The following is a 22,078-nucleotide window of genomic DNA, read 5'->3' on the forward strand; positions in this document are numbered from 1 at the left end:
AAATACTTAATTCTGGTTGGCAAAGAGTGCAGCATATTTAAGAAAACCGCAACAAGCGACGTGTATTGCTCAATACAGACGTGTATTATTCCGCTGGCTCCCATACTGCGGGATGTTGGTGGGGTAATAAATTGAGACATGGCTACTCAAGGTCACGGGAGTTGAGAAAACCCACGCAGGTTTCGCATTATCGCAGCTGCGAGCGCTAGTTCTTCGAGAAGGCGCCCCACCTCGTGACTCTGTTATCCTGTCATAGGTAGTCATACGTCAGAGCGGCGGTATAAGAGGAACTTACCTGCGACCGCATCCCACAGTCTGAGCGGAGAAACACGGTTGCCATGGCGAGAAACCTGATCTTCTACTGCTGCCTCGTGGCCGTCGTTGCCGTTTCGGTGAAAGCTGAAGACAAGCTGGACAACCTGAACGTGGACGAGATACTCAACAACGACCGCCTCCTGAAATCCTACATCCAGTGCGTCCTCGATGCAGACGACGGAAAGTGCACTACCGAGGGCAAGGAGATCAAAAGTAAGTGCGGCAGCTTACTGTGCGTCTTTTGCTTCTTTGTTCCACTTTTCACCATCGTCAAAGTTCGATTCCCGTTTTCGTGGTAGCTACAGATGTTCGATTAGATAATACTCTCGTGGAACATGGTGTAGCAAATGGCTCTGAGCACTATGGGACTTAACTTCTGAGGTCATCAGTCCCCTAGAACTCAGAACTACTGAAACCTAACTAACCTAAGGACATTACACACATCCATGCCAGAGGCAGGATTCCAACCTGCGGCCGTAGCGGTCGCGTGGTTTCAGACTGTAGCGCCTAGAACCGCTCGGCCACCCCGGCCGGCCATGGTGTAGCACTCTCATATATAAAATGGCGAAATCATAGTGGAATTCAATAACTTCAAATACTTTGCGGTTGCCTAGGAGATTTCAAGGCATAACTTCAAGAGACTTCGTTTCTTATTCCCTGTCAGGTGTTTAATCTAATAAGGTAGCATCGTGTTTCACTAAGAGCAACAAAGAGTTTAACATCAGGAAAATCCAGTGATGTCAAGAAGTCATGCGACTTTATCCTTCTCAAATCAAACTTACACCCTTTCGTAGCATTTCAGAGATCTATCATATTGGAAATTTCATGTCCTGCTCAGAAATGTTCTTGCCTGTCAAGGTAACGTTTCATAAAGCTTACGGTTCGCGTTTTGCTTTAATCTAAACAATGAATTATTGGCATTTTGCATAATCAGGGTATTTTCTACGTCCCTAGAAAATATTTTTTGTTCGACCCCCACCCACATCTAATCCCCAATGATGTATGGTTTAGCTTCCTGTCAACCTGATACCTCTCCAATTCCCACCTCTTGTCCATCTCTTTTTGGCTTTGTCTTTACCTTTTCGCACCATGATCGCTTCTACGTAAAAGAGAACCTCCTCTGCTTCTCTCTCTGAATCCAGTTTTCATCATCTTTCCAACAGCCTTCTTCGTATCGCCGTTTCAAGATATTTTTGCCAAAGTGAAGGTTTCATTTCACATTAGAATACAAATATTTCCTTTACTTCCATATATTCATAAACGATGACGTTACGCCTGACATCAATCCCCTACGTCTACTTTAAAAGCCCACTGCCGATGTAAATAATTTTAGCATTGCCTGTTGTTCAGTACTAAGTATTTCCTCACTTTTTTTATGATCCAACTGTTTACCCTGTACTTTTTCGTACAATATTGTTTATTTGCCTATACACTGAATTTCTTCCGTGTTTTATTGTGGCGCAGTCGGCATAATGTGGGCGTTTGAAATACAGATAAACGCCATTGGGACCTATCAAAGAATATTATTGATTCCGAAATACAATTGTCCACGGGCACTACATATTCAACAGATCCACAGTAACATTTGACATGATATGAAATACAAGGACTCTGTTAGTAACTACTGTTTCTATGAATTTTAAAGAGTCAAACAGAGTAATTAAAATAATCATAATAATATGCGACTCAAACAGCAACACCTTATAATACACTAATAATCGTAGTGTTCATTTTATGTAGATGTAACACTGGAGAATATTAACCCTCTGTGTGTACTGTTAATGATTTAAAAATACTATTACATTTGTTTGAAATAGACTAATGGAAGTCTAACCCGTATCAGAACAACAATTAGGCTTCTTCTTTCCTCTCATACGCACTCCCTAGACAGTGTAAGAGACTTGTTGCCACTGTCGATGGGCAGCCTCTAGCATCATTTCCCGGCCGTTCATTCAACGCCCCCATGTGTCAGCAGATTACACGTCCGTACGACAAAATTAGGTAGCTATTACATTTCTCAGCGAATTTGAGATAAAAGATTTTTGTCACTAGATGCTGATGAAGCCAAAAAAAAAAAAAAAAGGTTGGCTACAAAAACTGTAATATCAGAAAGGGTAGTAAATGAAATGTTACTAATTGTGCGTATGCATTGTCGAAAGAAAACATGATTACATATGTAGGACATATGGAGAGTACACGGTAGAAAACTACTATACAGGTCTGTCACGTTTGGCTGCACGAATGGCTCTCACACAGATAGGCATCGACTCGACTCAAAGTGAGCTTTGTCGGCTGTGGGTACGTCATTCCATGCGGCTTTAACTCTGTATCATAGTTCATCATTCTTAGTGGCTGGCGAACGATTTCGTGCCAGTATCCCGCTAGTTGTTCGCCAGATGTGGTCAGTGAATCAGATATCTGGATAAAATGCTGTCGACGGTAAAAGTCTGGATACGTCAGAACAACAATGGTAACCAGCTGATTTGCTTTATTGTATTGGAAGATTAATTCGTAGAGACGTCGAAGAAAATACACCTCCTCCAGCCTGAACAAACAAGAAGTGTAATTACTGTCGTTCAGGTAACAAGCTACACAAACCAGAGGTAAGCATGTTGTATAGCAAAGGTATCCCATGGCATCAAACCAGTTGACATATGCCTTCTGCTAACGTCCTTTTTCTTCTTCTTCCATGTCTTGAAACATGCACACATGAATGGTGCTACTGCATGCAGATGCGGCACCAGTCTGGAATAACGATATAATTACAGTCCTGCCTCTATCCGCTGCTGCGCCAGAGTAAACGGTAGTGGTGGTCCCCATGATGAGTCCCCCCCCCCCCCCCCCCACCACCACCACCACTAGAGAATTTCGACAAGCAGAATTTTCTTCCACTTACAGGCGGCATAACATGATATTCTCAGAAACAGACGACCTTCAGTTGCGATTTCTGTGTGAGAAACCTGTTGCGTAATCTGTCGTTAGGTCCAGAATTCAGCGGAACTTAGTCTTACCCACTCCAAGCAGTTGCGCTGAAATGCCAATCTCCCGTATATAGAAGTGCATAATGACTCGCTGACGGATTTTGTGTGCTGCCTTCATGGTGTTGCAATTTTAACGGACAGCAGCGTATTCACTACGCAGGGAAATTCGTCTCTTTCCTTTTATACTGTGTCGAGTAACATGACTTGTAAACCCCCATGTGTTTGTAACATATGACTTGTATATCAGCAGCTGCGTAATGTTATCTCTACCGTGGAATTCTCACGCCTACAAATGATTAAAACGACCCTTCCATTGACTGTCTTCACCTAGGGACTTCCATAAAACGTAAGACCGAGTAGAAGATTTTCATCGTTTCAGTCAAGCAAATTAAACCAATTATTCCTGTCGGGATACTACTAGTATGAAGCACAACATGGCTATCGTAAGCTGTTTATTCTCAAAAGACTTGTAAAGCGCAAAATAATTGTATAAATATGAAGTACACAACATCGCAATCTACTCCACATGTAATTAGAGAACGGTAGAACATGTGTTTGAGTTTCTTTAGATTTCGACCTCCGTTATTAGACGGACGGACACAAACTTTATTTACAGAAGAATTCTTACCCAACGAAAGTTGCCAAACTGCCGTATATTTTAAGATTTTATTTTATTTATAAAAATAGTGTAGGTAATTCATTAGCACCTTCTTCAGGCCTCTGTGCAATTAATGTACACAGAATCAGATAGACTGACACAGGAATAACTGCAGCCATGAATACCTGCGTTCCATTAATTTCTTGTGGAACTTGACAAACACTGAGCTCACATTTCTCGGGATGCGTGTGTGCACAGTTGTAAAAAAATTCGCCGAATCCAAGTATCCACGACTCCGGTTACGCGTGTATCGATATGTCTGATCGTGTATAAATGTGGTACATAAGGACCTGAAGATGGCATTAATGAGACTGGGAAACCGCCTTCCTAAATACAATAACATCTGAAAATAAGCGGATGTTTGGCAGTATTTTACCATACGCTGTCCTGTATCCACGATGTATCAACAGGAACACAAAGCTCGCTGGCAGTGGTTTGTAGCGGGAAACAGAAAAATTATGCCCTGACTGGCTCTTTCAGAAAACGTTCAGAAGGGAACCAAACGGAATTCTTCTCATTTATGGTGTTGTTGTTCTCTTTTTCGGACCAGAGTGCACATATCACTCGTACGTTGTTGTATGGAGGGCAGTTGTGCTGCACCGCTCATCTGCTCACTGTGGCGTGAGCTGCTGTGCAGATGGCGTAAATGGCGTACATGGAATTTTTTGCCTAAACAGTGGACGTAATATGCTAGCCGCAGTCTCATAGTGCTGAAATTATCTCAATATATGTCAGAACACGAGCCAATATTTCTGTTTGTGCACTACCCAGGAACAGAAATTCGATTTATAAAGAAGCAATTTACTTTATGTCAGACTCGACAGAGAGCTAAAGAGTCGTCACTCTAGTAAACAGAATGAGAGCTCTGTTACTGCGAATCGACTACATGTGCACCTTGTAGTGAAATGAAGACTTCTAAAAACCTAACAGCCGGATTCTCCACTATGGTTCTCGCCAGCAAAATCTCATGCTCGAGCCTCAGAGTGAAATCCCAGCAGGAATGTGCTCTTGGTCCCTCGAGGGAAGTCCTTTTTCACATCACAAAAATGTTCAAATGTGCGTGAAATCTTATGGGACTTAACTGCTAAGGTCATCAGTCCCTAAGCATACACACTACTTAACCTAAATTATTCTAAGGAGAAACACACACTCTCATGCCCGAGGGAGGACTCGAACCACCGCCGGGACCAGCCGCACAGTCCTTGACTGCAGCCCCTTAGACCCGTTCATATCAGAGTCAGGTCGTTCCTGGACCCATGGCGTCGAAGTTTGCACTCAAGTGACAAATCCCAGTAGCCGGTAGAAAAGCACTACGTTCCACTACACAGACCATGAATCTGCAGCCAATCGCCTGAAACTCGTGCTTCTTTCTGAAGTTTGTGTGGAAGATTCCATTTCCCCTCCTACATCCATAAAACTCTGCCAAACAAACCTCTCTGCTTTTCAGCGGAAAAAGTGCCCCGGTGCTTTCCATGAGAAGATTCCACACAGGTCAGCTAATGACAAACATTTATGAGCTTTCACATATCTTCGTACTAAAAGTATCTCCCTTTGCCTTTACGCCACCGATACTTTTTCCCCAGGTACAACTGCCCTGAAATACTTTTTGCCCCGTTCCGACAGCACTACGGGGTTCTGCTACCTTGAGCAACAAACACCGCCACCGCAATGCTGTACTCTCTCTCACGGCAGTAAATGTCCGCCCCTGCAGAACATGACCACTCTCTTTCCAGCCCACTTTACCTGACAGCGGCTTCTGAAGCGTGCATACTTCACTTCGCCTCCTCTGTCTGTGCTCAGCCTTCAGTAAGCTCTAGTCACGCGTTAGTACGGAAATCGTTAGTGCATGGTGAACACTGTTTTAATATAAATGTAAATGTACAAGAATATTAAATGTAAGGTGTGAAAATCTTGCCATCTTACAAATTCTTTGTGTTGTTTACAGTGAGACTGTTTCACATCATTTTCTGTAAAAAATTCTACAGGCAGGTTGCCAAAAGTGGTGTCGACTGGATGCAGCGACTGCACGCCTAGCCAGCTGGAGAGAGCTGTCAAGGTCCTGAAGCACATCACAGAGAGGCACCCTGCAGAGTGGACCAAGCTGAAGGCCAAGTACGACCCCACGGGCGAGTACACCAAGAAGTACGCCGACGCCTGGAAGGAGCGGGGCGTCAATTTCTGATCGCCGCACAAGAACGACTCAGCTCTCAGCTGTTACCCAGAATTCAACAGTAAATCCTGTCTCTTTCCAGGAACTTTCCGCTACCGTAAATTCATGTGATAACTTCGTTCAATTTTATCACTGAACGGAATTTCTAACGCTACACTTGTTCACAATATTCTAAACATTATCATATGAAATAAAAATTTATCGTTAAATTTGTGTTTCATATTCTGGTAGGTTGCTTGACAATTTCCTGCGTCAGAGTATGAACCCCTGTCGAAGGTCCCACTTTTCTCTAACTATGTTTGAACCATCACGTGTGACAGTTTATCGGAACTTGTGGGTAATGACCCGCGAAGGCAAGAATGAAATTTTATGAGGGGTATAAACGAAAGGGTTCAACTGTCTTTCGACTGTGAGACTAAACTACTTTTAAAATATCGTTACTATTATGACTGTTTCTTAGCATTGTAATAATGATAGCGTAAGTTACCAGTAATTTAAGTTTTTCCTTCAAATACCAGGATCAACATGTGACACAATGTGGTAGATATTACAGCTACGCATACATTGTGTACTTTGCAATACGCATCTATGACAGTAAAGTTGAGACATACACATCTCACACATTTAAATATCTGATAAAAATGCGTCTCTGAGTGGTTGGTAGTTATCCCGAAAGATCACGAATTGTTTCATTATATACTGCACGACAGATAAAGGGACTAACAGTAAAATACAACTATAACGTTACAGGGCGATTCTTATTAACGTCTGGAAACCCACGAAGCGGCTTGGATGACGCTGAGGCAAGTAATATAATATAGCACACAAGGGGTCACAAATGTCAGGAAATACCCCAAAAACAATATGGGAAATGTTGAACATATTACGTCACCAGATGCCTTATCTTGCCGCACTTGCAGCGACTGCGCTTGGGCGTGAAGGGATTTCTGATCGAGGCGAAGCTTGCTTTCGTAACTGTGATCTGTTGTAAACGTAGAAGTTACGTAATCATTCCCTTCGGTCTAATCACGTAAGAGTTCGTCTTATTTTGTCATTATTTCCTTTTCGTACTTCTTACATTGTTTAGAGACGTTATTTAGTATAGAAAATGTGGGCCATTTACGGTTAACGACGTAGTTGGGAAAATTATATTGATTTTATTTGTGATGCAAAACATTCGGTTTCTGTCGTACTAAACTTTGCAATAATACTGCGGAGAGCGCGAGTCTTTAAAAAAATAATACAGCTTGTAAACGCGTAACTGTTTCACGCAATGAAATACATACAGCCTGCCGGACCCAAAACTCGATCTCTGAAATCTCCGCACTTAAGACGCGCACCTAGGCCTGGATCGACACCGACATGACATGGCTTAACTACTGCACGCGCGGGAAGGTAACTTGTGGTGAAAGAGTTTTGAGGTTTCATGTCGAATATTTGTCATCCGTTTATGAAATAATTCCGAATATTTACGAACCTATGTGTCTTATATTAATTTATTCGTCTCAGAGTCATGTATGTCCCTTCGGAGATTTTAAACGTTAGTAATAATCTCTCTGTATTTGCTACTATACTGCTGTACGGAGTACAACACAGAACTATTATTATTATTATTATTATTATTATCAATGATTTATACGTATATACCGCCAGACTACCATGAGAAGCGTGTACTTAATGCGAGTTTTTCTCAAATGCTATGTTTCTTTCATCCTCTCACTGTATATTTTCTTTGTTTCTTCCGACTGATATGTTCCTGTCTTGAATTTCTTTACCTCTTGTGATCAACGTTAGGTTCTTAAAGTTTTACATATGTCCCAAAATCTGTTCATTTCGTCAGGTTTCCGACAGTTTTTTCATATGCCCGTCAAATTTCAGTTGACGTTTTTTCAGGTCATGGATTATACTTGTACCTGCTCGGTCCCTTTTCTACTCTGCAATCTGTAGCATACTTTGGTCTTCCTGGGCAATAGGGTTTTATTGATGAATCTTCTTTCTAGTTTCTTGATATTTTCTAATGTATCTTTCCGACTAATGATCAACATTTCTGATGGGTATAAGATTTTGGCTTGATGACGTTTACTACCTGATTTATGCATTACTGAGGCTGTTAGAAACAAGCAGTGACAGTTGTTTCACTGCCACGTTAGTGTGTGATTTAGTAAAACACCTACAAAAACGAAATATCAATTTTCTTTCGTCATTTTAAACATACGCAAAGAAAATTCCATTCTATCTAAAGTTTAGCTAGGTTCTAATGTTGATGATGACTAGGGGGTCGTGCAGAGAGGGTGTGGGGGTTACCAGCTAATATCTCATGGCACTCGAAGTTAATGGTGTCGGAAAGGTTGTGATCCACTGATATAACATACAATGAAAAGAAAGGAAAAGAAGCAATAAAGAAAATAACTGGTTCGTGATGTACAACATCCAAACAATAATTGTAATACGAGCTGGGCGTTTTTAAATCTCCGTTACAAAATAGTTTGGTGAAGTACACGTTAGGGAGTAAATAATACATAACGGAGTACCACAGTCCGTCGGCGAACCGTATACGTTATTAAGGAAAAATTTGTTTCATAATTTTTCAACCTTTCTGCGCCAATTGGATGGGATAGTTACCATAATTACAGTTACCATAGTTTCTACTAAGAAAATAAGTTGTTGATACTGTTCATTGTTTAGGTACACACGAAACTAACACTGTGCAAGTCTCGTCCTACACATTTTGTCTCTTCTGACACCGAAAAACTGCATGTCGTTGCATTACTGCGACAGCCGTTAGCACTGAACACCGTTACCCTTCCAGTCAGTTCCTTACAATCAATGTCAATCAAGTTGCAAGTAAGTAATTATTATTTTTTACTCTGCTGGCGCCGGAGAGAAGCAAACTCTACGTAATCCAATTTTTTTTGCCCCAAAATGTATATTTGTCGATACAGATTTCTGTTTGTTGTTTTATGATGACAGTAAGACACATTAGATGTGAGGAGTTTTCATTCCAGTTTGTACTACAACTATATTTGAGAAGATGTGCAACGTTATGGAACATGTAACAAATGAATTCTAGCATTCATTTCTACACCGATTACATCCTCCAGACGTCACAAGGAGTCCCAGTCGCAAGAGGAAATGTCATCTGCGCTAGCCACTTACCCTTCAGTCGTGAACAGGGTGTTCTGCTGCAGATGTACAGTCCTGAGGCTGGCGAGTGCAGCGGACCACCGGCGGCTAATCGATATATCACTCAACTTTCCCATATAACGGTATCCAGATGTCCGTATATATATAGATGAACAACTTTAGTCAAGAAAGGATTGCCAGTCCTACTTTCAAAGCATAGTAAACCTGTAAAACCAGATTATTCCTTATTTAGTGTACCGATACATAAAGCGGTGCTTTACGAAAAATGAAGGTGACTCAGAGACTGAATCTCATGAATTAGTATAGTCGCAGTAGGTGTTATCAGTGTTTCTGGACCTTGGATGCCTTGATGCCTAGTTTCTCCACAACTACGTACGGTTTTTACCATTGTAGTCATAAACTGACTCTGAAAGGAGGATGCGACGTTCAGCTCTAATCACAGAAGGTGCAGATTTCTTTAGGTCTACTATCTGGGACCACTGCGAAGTGAACGAGTGGAACATAATTAGTGTCAGGTCTCAGCATCTTCTCAGTTTCCTTATCTCACATGCCTTCCTCTTAGTAATAGTGCAAGGAGAGCAGGTAAGAACGACAAAATTCAAAAGATTATGTACACCTTGTGGCAGTAAGGGAGACACTAGACGTCTGTTGAATGAGATGGACTGAAAACTTATATTTAACAACAAAACAAAGTTAAATCACACATAATTTAGTATAACATTAGAACATCAAAGTTAGGGAAGACACGGTACTACATTATATAAAAGTATTGTGCAGTATGAATAGCAAGGTCACTCAATATGGTCAACGTGAGGAAGCAGAAAAAAGCTTACGACTGACATATTCAAAGAAATCAAATCGAGATATACTGGTATGAAATATTAAAAGACCCTAAGGAAGATGGGCATATAGACTGAAAACTGAAAAAATACTTGAAACATAGGCCGTGTGAAAAATTTCCTTCTTTGTTGACAACGGGAAGCTGCAGTATACTGGGACACTCAGGAATAGTGAGCTTGTCAATATATATATATATATATATATATATATATATATATATATATATATATATATATATAGGGTTATTACAAATGATTGAAGCGATTTCACAGCTCTACAATAACTTTATTACTTGAGATATTTTCACAATGCTTTGCACACACATACAAAAACTCAAAAAGTTTTTTTAGGCATTCACAAATGTTCGATATGTGCCCCTTTAGTGATTCGGCAGACATCAAGCCGATAATCAAGTTCCTCCCACACTCGACGCAGCATGTCCCCATCAATGAGTTCGAAAGCATCGTTGATGCGAGCTCGCAGTTCTGGCACGTTTCTTGGTAGAGGAGGTTTAAACACTGAATCTTTCACATAACCCCACAGAAAGAAATCGCATGGGGTTAAGTCGGGAGAGCGTGGAGGCCATGACATGAACTGCTGATCATGATCTCCACCACGACCGATCCATCGGTTTTCCAATCGCCTGTTTAAGAAATGCCGAACATCATGATGGAATTGCGGTGGAGCACCATCCTGTTGAAAGATGGCGCTGTCGGTCTCCAGTTGTGGCCACGCGTGACACTTGCCCGCACGCGTTCAACCGTTTCTTCGCTCACTGCAGGCCGAGCCGTTGATTTCCCCTTACAGAGGCATCCAGAAGCTTTAAACTGCGCATACCATCGCCGAATGGAGTTAGCAGTTGGTGGATCTTTGTTGAACTTCGTCCTGAAGTGTCGTTGCACTGTTATGACTGACTGATGTGAGTGCATTTCAAGCACGACATACGCTTTCTCGGCTCCTGTCGCCATTTTGTCTCACTGCGCTCTCGAGCGCTCTGGCGGCAGAAACCTGAAATGCGGCTTCAGCCGAACAAAACTTTATGAGTTTTTCTACGTATCTGTAGTGTGTCGTGACCATATGTCCATGAATGGAGCTACAGTGAATTTATGAAATCGCTTCAATCATTTGTAATAGCCCTGTATATATCGGTCGAGATATGGAGCTCATCTGGAATACAAAGGCAAAGAAATTCAGAAGAGACTAGCGATCGCATTTCGTGTAGTACATGTGGGGACGGAAAGTTTAGCATGAAATAGAATAAATGGATGATGGTATCACTGTAGTTGCGTAGAAGATGAGCTGCATAAAAGTCGTTTATGTGAAATATCGACACACGAGATTTGTTCCAGAGATTTCTGAGATCTCTGCATGGGATAGTACACATTAAGGACAGAAAGACGGTCATCGTCGGTCGGAATGTCATCCGCCTTTTTTATTGACTTGCACATCTAGGTTTCAACTGACAGTGCAGGGGTTGCCAGTCCATTGTAAGTAGTCACGTAGACTGAACGTAATTACACTTGTGCATTCCAGTTTAACTAAGCCATGTACAATCATTAGTCCAACTAGTGCTTGTACATGCCTCAGTTAGATTGGGATGTGTGTCGTTATCATTATACACATGTCACCAACATACAATTGTGGGTCCAATATGGTACGTGTTGTACAGTAATGATGGTTCTTTTTTTCAATTGAAATACACGATCCTACTAGGGGCTAAGCATTGATCGTGAGGAGAACGTAGATGTCCGAAGTACTATTATTTTGTAAGTGTAAATTCTGAAGGACACTTGTGGGTTCTTTAGCCACGTACTCTGCTCGGCGTACAGATACAACGACTTCTCGTAGTAGTAGCCGTCGCTGCAATTCCCGTTGGATTCTGTACAGAATTTGTGACAAAGGTACCTGTCGGTTAACCATGAGAGACTGTAGACCCCTTGAATTAAAAACCATACCAAGCAGTTGAAAGTGGCACAAATATCCCCTCAGATCCTCATAAGAATTCAGTGGGGCAAAGATTGACAGTTCTTTGACAACTATCATACTGTCACTGTCCACAACGCAGGAAGTTTTCTCGTGAGTTACAATAGAAAGCAGTAAGGCCAACAAGGGAGTGCAACATCTTGTGGGGCAATGTAATAGAATGATCACGTAGACTCAGGTGTGGGTAAAGGAGGTGGCAGTATTCGGTTAATTGCTAGGAAATCATGAAATTGTTAACAATTTACAAACGAAACTGCTCAAGAAAGCCTCGTCTGACTTATTCTTGAATATTCCTAAAGTGCGTGGGAACCACGAAAAGTAATACTGATGGTGACTATCGAACAAATAGTCGCAGTATTTTTCTCAGACTGTTTTCAGACACACAAAATGGAAGAAATAAAATAAAATGAAATACGAGTACTACGGTAGGGACAGAGCGGTAACATGCTCTGATACCATTCCAGGACATAATCACATCCATACAAATTTTAAATATGTATATATATATGTACGTGAGCACGTTCCACATCAAATCGGAAAAACATCTTATGGTACATATACCATTTATAATTTGGTGCAAGAACCAGCCACCTATCATCAGTTTGATGGACCAGGCAGTGAAAAAGCAGTGTAGCCCACGAAGAGGGGTTCCTTTTACTTAAGCCATCCAGTATCTGCGAGTGAGAGCACTCAGAGACTTGCAATAAACTGGACACGTAATTTCAAAGCTTTTGTCGCTGACGACCCTCAAAAAATTATAAAAGGAAACACGTTTATCGCTTGCTACCTATTCGCTTTTCACGGGATAAAACTGCGACATGAAGCATGACCTTTTAATTTGTAACCTCCTTACTACTAGCTAGACTATCTGATCAAAAGTATCCGGAAACCTGGCTGAAAATGACTTAAAAGTTCGCGGCGCCCTCCATCGGTATTGCTGGAATTCAGTATGGTGTTGGCCCACCCTTAGCCTTGATGAAAGCTTTCACTCTCCCAGGCATACGTGCACTCAGGTGCTGCAAGGTTTCTTGGGGAATGGCAGCCCATTCTTCAGGAAGTGCTACACTGAGGAGAGGTATCGATGTCAGTCGGCGAGGGCCGGCACGAAGTCGGCGGTCCAAAACATCCCAAAGGTGTTCTATAGAATTCAGATCACTACTCTGTGCAGGCCAGTCCATTACTAGGATGTTATTGTGGTGTAACCACTCCGCCACAGGCCGTGCATTATGAACAGGTGCTCGATCGTGTTGAAAGATGCTGTCGCCGTCCCCGAATTGCTCTTCAACAGTGGGAAGCAAGAAGGTGCTTAAAACATCAATGTAGGCCTGTGCTGTGATAGTGAATCGCAATACACCAAGGAGTGCAAGACCTCTCCATGAAAAACAGGACCATATCATAACACCACCGCCTCCGTATTTTACTGTTGGCACTACACACGCTGACAGATGACGTTCACCGGGCATCCGCCATACCAAAACCCTGCCTCGGATCGCCACATTGTGTACCGTGATTCCTCATTCCACAAACGCTTCTCCAGATTCAATCGTCCAACGTTTACGCTCCATGCACCAAACGAGGCGTCGTTTGGCATTTACCGGCGTGATGTGTGGCTTATGAGCAGCCGCTCGAACATGAGATCCAAGTTTTCTCAGCTTCCGCCTAACTGGTATAGTACTTGCACTGGATCCTGATGCAGTTTGGAATTCCAGTGTGATCGTCTGGGTAGATGTCTACCTATTACATTACAACCCTCTACAACTGTCGGCGGTCTCTGTCAGTCAACAGACGAGGTCGGCCTGTACGCTTTTGTGCTGTACGTGTCCCTTACATCTACATCTACATCTACATTTATACTTCGCAAGCCACCCAACGGTGTGTGGCTGAGGGCACTTTAGTTGCCCTTTTCTGTTCCAGTCGCGTATGGTTCGCAGGAAGAACGACTGCTGGGAAGACTCCGTGCGCGCTCAAATCTCTCTAATTTTACATTCGTGATCTCCTCGGGAGCTATAAGTAGGGGGAAACAATATATTCGACACCTTATCCTAAAACGCACCCTCCCGAAACCTGGACAGCAAGCTACACCGCGATGCAGAGCGCCTGTCTTGCAGAGTCTGCCACTTGAGTTTGCTAAACATCTCCGTAACGCTATCACGCTTACCAAATATCCCTGTGACGAAACGCGCCACTCTTCTTTGGATCTTTTCTAACTCCTCCGTCAACCCGATTTGGTACGGATCCCACACTGATGAGCAATACTCAACTATAGGTCTAACGAGTGTTTTGTAAGCCACCTCCTTTGTCGATGGACTATATTTTCTAAGGACTCTCCCAATGAATCTCAACCTGGTACCCGCCTTACCAACAATTAATTTTATGTGATCATTCCACTTCAAATCGTTCCGCACGCATACTCCCAGATATTTTACAGAAGTAACTGCTACCAGCGTTTGTTCCGCTACCATATAATCATATAATAAAGGATCCTTCTTTCTATGTATTCGCAATACATTACATTTGTGTATGTTAAGGGTCAGTTGCCACATCCTGCACTAAGTGCCTATCCGCTGCAGATCTTCCTGCATTTCGCTACAATTTTCTAATGCTGCAACTTCTCTGCGTACTACAGCATCATCCGTGAAAAGCCGCATGGAACTTCCGACACTATCTACTAGATCATTTATATATATTGTGAAAAGCAATGGTCCCATAACACTCCCATGTGGCACGCCAGAGGTTACTTTAACGTTGTAGACGTCTCTCCATTGAGAACAACATGCTGTGTTCTGTTTGCTAAAAACTCTTCAATCCAACCACACAGCTGGTCTGATATTCCGTAGGCTCTTACTTTGTTTATCAGACGACAGTCACACATCTCGGTCATCTCTTGTTCGCATTGACGGCACTTTCAACAGTGGACGTTACATTTCAGATGCGATACGACCCGTGGCTCTACCCTTCATTCGATCCCTTCACGCGTACCTGGCAGTAGGTGACAGAACAATGCACGTAATACGAAAAAGTATGTTTTTCGGGGTGTCTGGATACTTTTTATCACATAGAGTATATTCATGAACCCTTTCACAGATAGTATTCATATACACCACTGAATATACCAGAAAAATTTTTCATTACACGATGCTTAATTCATTAGATAAGACGTCATAAAGACTTCGATGCCTGAAAAGGTACCGCATCATGCAAGACTTTTATTAGTCTTGTGTTTCTACAAACACTATTCGCAACACATTTCGCATACAGTATCCACAAAAACCCGCTGATTGTGTCTATAAAAATATGTCACTGTACTACACACAGTTCAGGAGATATGACGTCATACACAGGTGGTTGCCCCTGTATTGGGAAAGAGTGGTCCTAGGGATGTTTAGGAGTGTGGAAAACTCGTGTACAGATGTATGACATAAGTGACATCCAATCATCTGATCACGTTCGAAGTCCGTGAGTTCCGTGGAGCGACCCATTCTCTGCTGTCTAACGATGTCTAATGACTACTGAGTTCGCTGATATGGCGTACCTGGCAGTAGGTGACAGAACAATGCACGTAATATGAAAAAGTACGTTTTTGGGGGTGTCTGGATACTTTTTATCACATAGTGGATATTTGTGAACCCTTTCGCAGATGGTATTCATACACACCACTGAATATATCAGAAAAATTTTTCATTATACGATGCTTAATTCACTAGATAAGACGACATAAAGACTTCGATGCCTGAAAAGCTACCGCATCATGCAAGACTTTTATTACCTCGTTTCTACAAACACTATTTGCAACACATTTCGCATACAGTCTCCAAAAAAACCCGCTGATTTTATCTATAAAAATATGTCACTGTACTACACACAGTTGAGGAGATATGACGTCATACACAAGTGGTTGCCCCTGTATTGGGACTGTGTAGTGGGAGAAGCAATTGAAGTCCGGCTACCTGATCATATTACAAACAGACATAAGGGGAAACTTCACGTAAGAGTTCGAATCCTGTTTTTTTTTTTTGACATTAAAAAGCAACGATCTTTGTTTAGGTCATCATTAGATGTCAAAGTGTTTGATATCGATTAATCGTTTCCGCAAATACTCACCACCGGTTACCTATTGTGGTTTGCGCTAGAGGACAGTTACGTTGACGAACGTGCGGTAGAACTACAGGCGGTGTATAGAGCCGCGGCGAGTTAGATCTACGGCTTACTCACCTGGACATGGTGGCCAGGTGGACATCCCAAATATTGTGTCAAGATGACTTTATTTTCCAGCTGGAGACCTTATACGAATATCATCAGTTACTACGCCGGGAAAGTTTACGGAGCAACATTAAAGGTGTCTACGGGAAGGAGATGTTTGAACTTTCTGTGGAAGATTGATAAACGTCATAAGAAGAAGGGGAAGTTTCTGAAAGTCCTCGCTTTTCTGCTGCGATTCCGGAATGAAAATGTGATACCTATATTTGCTAGAATATTTATTACATTGGCAAAATAATGGCCAACAACGTTATGAAGCGTGCTGGTTTTTCCTTAATAAGGGATCGTATTCGTTTTACTCGCTGACAGTTCGATCTAATATACAAGGATTTATTTTATTTGAGTTTGAAGTTAACGGCGCTGGTGTCTACTTCATCCTGGGAATGTTCTGACAGCTCGCCCTGGGCAGTATCAGACTGGGTCCGTGAAACCGCCGTCAGTAGGCTATCTTCGAACTTTCAACGGCTTTCTTCTCAGTTTACAGTAAAGGACGATGACTCTCGTCGACATGTCGTGATTAATCTCACAACCAAACAATTGGACGATGCTACGCTGGTAGTATTGGAAAAGAGGTTAAATTTTGCACCTGCCCCCACAAACGTTCCCATTACTGAATTCATCACCGTGGTTGAGCCAGCGATGTGCAGGTTTACCGAGCATTTAGATGATGAAATTAGGCAAGACGTCCCGCATACGTTGCGTCGGGTGCCACCCCGTGAAGTAATAATTATCTCCTCGCTTGAAAGAGCCACGATCCGGTCCACCAGAGAAGACCAGGATTCGGTAATTCTACCAGTTGACAATATGGAAATAAGATGTACTCATTTTACGACGTGGGGAATATTGTCAATCCCCATGTCGACGTATTTTTCGTTTAACGAAAAATAATTTGAACAAACTGGCTGAGCCGCTATGGAGAGTCCATTACCCGCCATAGTCACCTGTTTGTTTATGTATAATTTTGAGGACACGATACTGAAGTCGCAGTTCTTGAAGCCAACTTGTTATTGGAGATATGTTGACGATACGTTTGTGGTATGATCACAGGGGAGGGTTGCTCTGGATCGCTTCCTAGATCATTTTAATTCTCTGCATCCCAATATTATGCTCACGATAGAAGTTTAAAAGGGTAGTAAATTCCCGATTTTAGATGCCTTGGACTACAGGAGGGATGATGAAACAATAGGATACAGTGTTTATCGTAAGCCTACGCCTAGGGACATTTATCTTCATGCATCAAGTTGTCATGCGTCGTACCATGCAAAGGGGTCCTACGTGTACTGGTAAAAAGAGCTTATGCCATTCCAGATGCAGATAGTTTGACACAAGAACTGGGTCATCTAAAAACAGCGTTCAGGCACAATGGCTATACCCACAGTCAGATCCATCATGCTCTAGAGAATGCACCTTTGCGAGAACCAACAGAAGAAACAGGCAAATCGGGGGCGTTCGTACCTTTCTCGAGAAGCATAACTCCAAAAATTGGGATAATTCTAAAGAGATTTGATATTAAAGGTGTATTCCGTCTGCCAGCAAAGACTATAGTGCTGCTTGGCTGAGTGAAGGATGATTTGCGTTTGAAGCAGCCCGGTGTCTACTAAATTCCCTGGCATAGCTGGAGAGCGTATATTGGACAGACGATACGTAGGGTGCGTGGAGCACCATCACCACACGCGTTTGTTGCAGCCAGAAAAATCTGCTGTTGCGGAATATTCTCTTACTGAAGGAGATAAAAATGTTGTATAATGAGACACAAGTGGTTCTCCCCGTGCGGCATTATGGAGACTGTGTAGAAAAAGATGCTATTAAAATCTGACTATCTGGTAAAATTATAGAGATAAGCGGTGTCCTTTAAGTAGGAGTTCGAACATTGTTTTGTTTGACATTAAAAAGCGTCCGTCTTTCTTTCGGTCATCAAAAGGCGTCAACAGTGTTTGATAACAATTTATCGCATCCGCAAGTTTTCACCACCAGTGTGCTGTTGTGCTTTGTGCTAGAGGGCAGTTACGTTAGCGCATGCGCGGTGGACCTACCGGCACTGTTTAAAGGAGCGGCCGGTGAAGTTTCATTTCAATTCCAGTAAGTTCAGTGCGACGGCTTACTCACCTGAAGATGATGCCGAAATATTTTGTCAAGATGACGCTATGTTCCGGCAGGAGACCCGATTTGAATACCATCTACTACTGTTGCTCTTACAAGACGACGATACCGGAGGGCGTCTGTGCTGTTTTGAAGTCCAAACCTCGTCTCTGGGCGTGAGAATGTTCAAGTGGTGCTACAGACGACTGTCGATTGTCAGGTGGACTGATAGAGTAAGGGTGAAGAGGATTTCTTTAAAATCGTCGAAGAAAGGAGCTCATGAAAAACCATGACAAGAAAAACGGACTGAATGATAGGACATAGGCAATAGGTACTAACCTCCATGGTACTGGAGGAAGTTGTATAGGGTAAAAACTGTAATGTAAAGTAATGCAGATGAATAGGAAAAAAGAATCCTGTAATGTTTGAATACTCCATTAGTAGTGTAGGGCTTGACACAGTCACGCCGATTAAATATTTGGACGTAATATTGCCGAGCGATATGAAGTGGGACAAGCATGTAATGGCAGTTGTGGGGAAGGCAGATAGTCGTCTTCGGTTCACTGGTAGAATTTTGGGAAGATGTGGTTCATTTGTAAAGGACACCGCTTATAAAACACTAATACGACCTATTCTTGAGTACTGCTCGAGCGTTTGGAATCCCTATCAGGTCGGATTGAGAGAGGACATAGAAGCAATTCAGAGGCGGACTGCTAGATTGGTTACTGTGTAACCTCCCCGTGAAATGTAGTAAGGACAATGATAATGAAAACGTGTGCCAAATGTTGACTTCCCACAAAACTGAATAATAAAAATGAACCAACCGTAACCTGCTTGCAAAATTAAAGAATAATAATGGCCCAAATGTAAACTCGCCACAGTAATAAAAGTCAATGATAATAAAAATGTGCAAAAATGTTAAGTCCCCATAAAATTAACGCTAAAATGAACGTGATAAATTTTATAAGGGCAGCGGCGCTGACCTTCGGCCCTGTGCAATAATTAAATCCGAACACAAAAACCAAAATTCTTATATTAGTAAACTCCTTCAATATCTGCTCGTATGTTTCGGCACAGCTCCGTGCAATGCTGGCGTATATTTCATTCTGATTCTTGGAGGAAATGCATAGGAAAAATTCTTTAAATTGAAATGATTACTTTTGTTTAGTAGATTTACTTTATAAAAACTTATTATTGGGCAATTGTTGAACAAATTAATTACAATTAACATATGTTATTAGCTCAGCGCAATGCTGCTTCATTACCTTTGATGACAATATGCCTCGTCCAGAACCGTGACCAGAGATGGAGGGAGAGCACGCCACCGATCCATGTCGACGCCCGCTCACTACAACCGTCCACTCGCTACAACTACTCCCGACAGAGTGCCACTCGCAACTGCTGTCGTCTCCCACGCTCTACTACACTCGAACTAACTGAACTGTCGCGCGGTCAAGCGCAGACTAGCAACGATAAATAACTCTCTGGTCAGAGATTCTCTCATGCCTCGCCATCGCTGGTACTGAATACATATGAAACGTAGGCGTTTCAGCTGGTAGGTTTGATCATAACCCGAGTGTTACGGAAATGCTTCAGGAACTCGGGTGGGAGTCTCTGGAGGAAAGCAGGCGTTCTTTTCGTGAATGGCTACTGAGGAAATTTAGAGAACCAGCATTTGAGGCTGACTGCAGTACAATTTTACTGCCGCCAACTTATATTTCGCGGAAGGACAACAAAGATAAGATAAGAGAGATTAGGGCTCGTACAGAGGCATATAGGCAGACACTTTTCCCTCTTTCTGTTTGGAAGTGGAACAGAGAGAAAAGATGCTAGTTGTGGTACGAGGTACCCTCCGCTACAAACCGTATGGTGGATTGCACAGTATGTATGTAGATGTAGATGTAGATGTAGAACTGATAGGAGAAGACGGAGACTGGAATACGTCCAACGTGGACGATCACGTTATTAGAGATGCTATGCGTCTGGAGAATAATATTTTTTGCTAAGATCATCATCTGATCTGTTATCAAATGATTTTCTAGTTTTTCGGCATATTAAGTAGATGTCCTTGCAGTAATTAATGGCCAAGCCCTATTTTATTGTGTTCTGGAGCACTGAGTGTACCATACCGATCTATACTTTCAGTTGTCTAGCTGACACCGTCATATCGAAAAACACGAGCGTACTAAAAACTTCAGTACACCCATGTACTGAAGTTTTTAGTACGCTCGTGTACTGAAGTAGTACACATTGAAGAGGTAATCAGTTCAAAATGTTCAAATGTGTGTGAAATCTTATGGGATTTAACTGCTAAGGTCATCAGTCCCTAAGCTTATACACTACTTAACATAAATTATCCTAAGGACAAACACACACACCCATGCCCGAGGGAGGACTCGTACCTCCGCCAGGACCAGCCGCACAGTCCATGGCTGCAGCGCCTCAGACCTCTCGGCTAATCCCGCGCGGGGGTAATCAGTTAAAATGGATATAAAAAAAACATCAAATTAAGAGAATTCTGCAACCAAAAACACTGAACCAACTAAAGAAAGTGTAAGAAGAAAGAGATGTTAAGGCTTCGGCCTTTCTGCCGTGTATAGGAAACAGTTCTTCGAAATTGCTATAATAATGAATAAGCATAAAGTTGATGTGCCCATCTTTCCATCACCCAACACGGCTGCTCTTGTGGGATTTCTGAACGGTCACCTGGATTTACGAAAAGCAGAGGTATATGCAATTCCTTGCCCCTGTGGTATAAGGTACACGGGACAAACAATACGCACTGTCCAAGAACAACATTGAACGTCAGGGGCACACCTTTTTTCTACAGCCAAAAAGATCTATTGCCTTTCCATTGACCATTTCACGATCCACGAGGAAGTCAAGTTACTGCCGATCGCCTCATCCTGTTAAAATTTATGGTGAAGGAAAATATGGAAATACAGGTACAAGACAGCATGGTCAACCAAGACGACAAATTATGGAAACCACTTGCTTCACGTCTGTGCTCTCAGATGCATTATCGTTCTGAGTCTTTACGGCTTGGGAATCTAACACGTCATTCATTTTAATAATCAACCGTATCATTCGCAAGTATAGTGAATTTGCTGAATCTGTGAATTCTTCGTTTCATTCTTAGACGTTTAAAGTTTTATGTGTGGTTGACACTCTTCTTGCCAACTGTGATATCTCTGATGCACGAGCGTTTTTTCCACAGTATTGTATCTAATGGCTTAAATACCACCAGCGATTCACCTTGAAGATGACTGTAAGGTCACCAGCCAAAAAATAGAGGGAAGAAATGGTACTATTCCGGTTGCATAACCTAAAAGTGTTGAAATTGACTATATTAGTATTTTCACTCATGTAGCAAAGATTTACAGCCGTTGCAGAACTAAAATTAAAAATCAGTACTACGTAAATATAAAATTTTCAGGGATCTGTTTCACTAAGTCACATTGAGATGGCAGTTGTTATAATTTAGAAGGCATTTGAGAACAATCAATAATCATATGGTTAGAACTCAGAAGGAGTAACGTCTCATCTAAGTACCAAATGGAGAAAGGTGTCATATAGAGACAGATTGATAGAAATTAGTGTGACTTCACTAATCCAGTTTCGATCATACTATTGTATCTGTCTTGCATGTCC

The 22,078-nt window shown here is 42.1% G+C and overlaps 1 protein-coding gene across 1 annotated transcript; it reads left to right on the forward strand.

The window, feature by feature from the left end:
- Positions 1-288: 288 nt before the first annotated feature.
- On the forward strand, positions 289-6,333 carry LOC126191500 (ejaculatory bulb-specific protein 3-like). Its single transcript, XM_049932392.1, has 2 exons — positions 289-528; positions 5,940-6,333. The coding sequence occupies exons 1-2, from the start codon at positions 339-341 to the stop codon at positions 6,134-6,136; spliced, it is 387 nt and encodes a 128-aa protein (XP_049788349.1). The 5' UTR covers positions 289-338; the 3' UTR covers positions 6,137-6,333.
- Positions 6,334-22,078: the final 15,745 nt, after the last annotated feature.

This window comes from Schistocerca cancellata, chromosome 6 (assembly GCF_023864275.1).
Source record: "Schistocerca cancellata isolate TAMUIC-IGC-003103 chromosome 6, iqSchCanc2.1, whole genome shotgun sequence".
NCBI classification, from domain to species: Eukaryota; Metazoa; Arthropoda; class Insecta; order Orthoptera; family Acrididae; genus Schistocerca; species Schistocerca cancellata.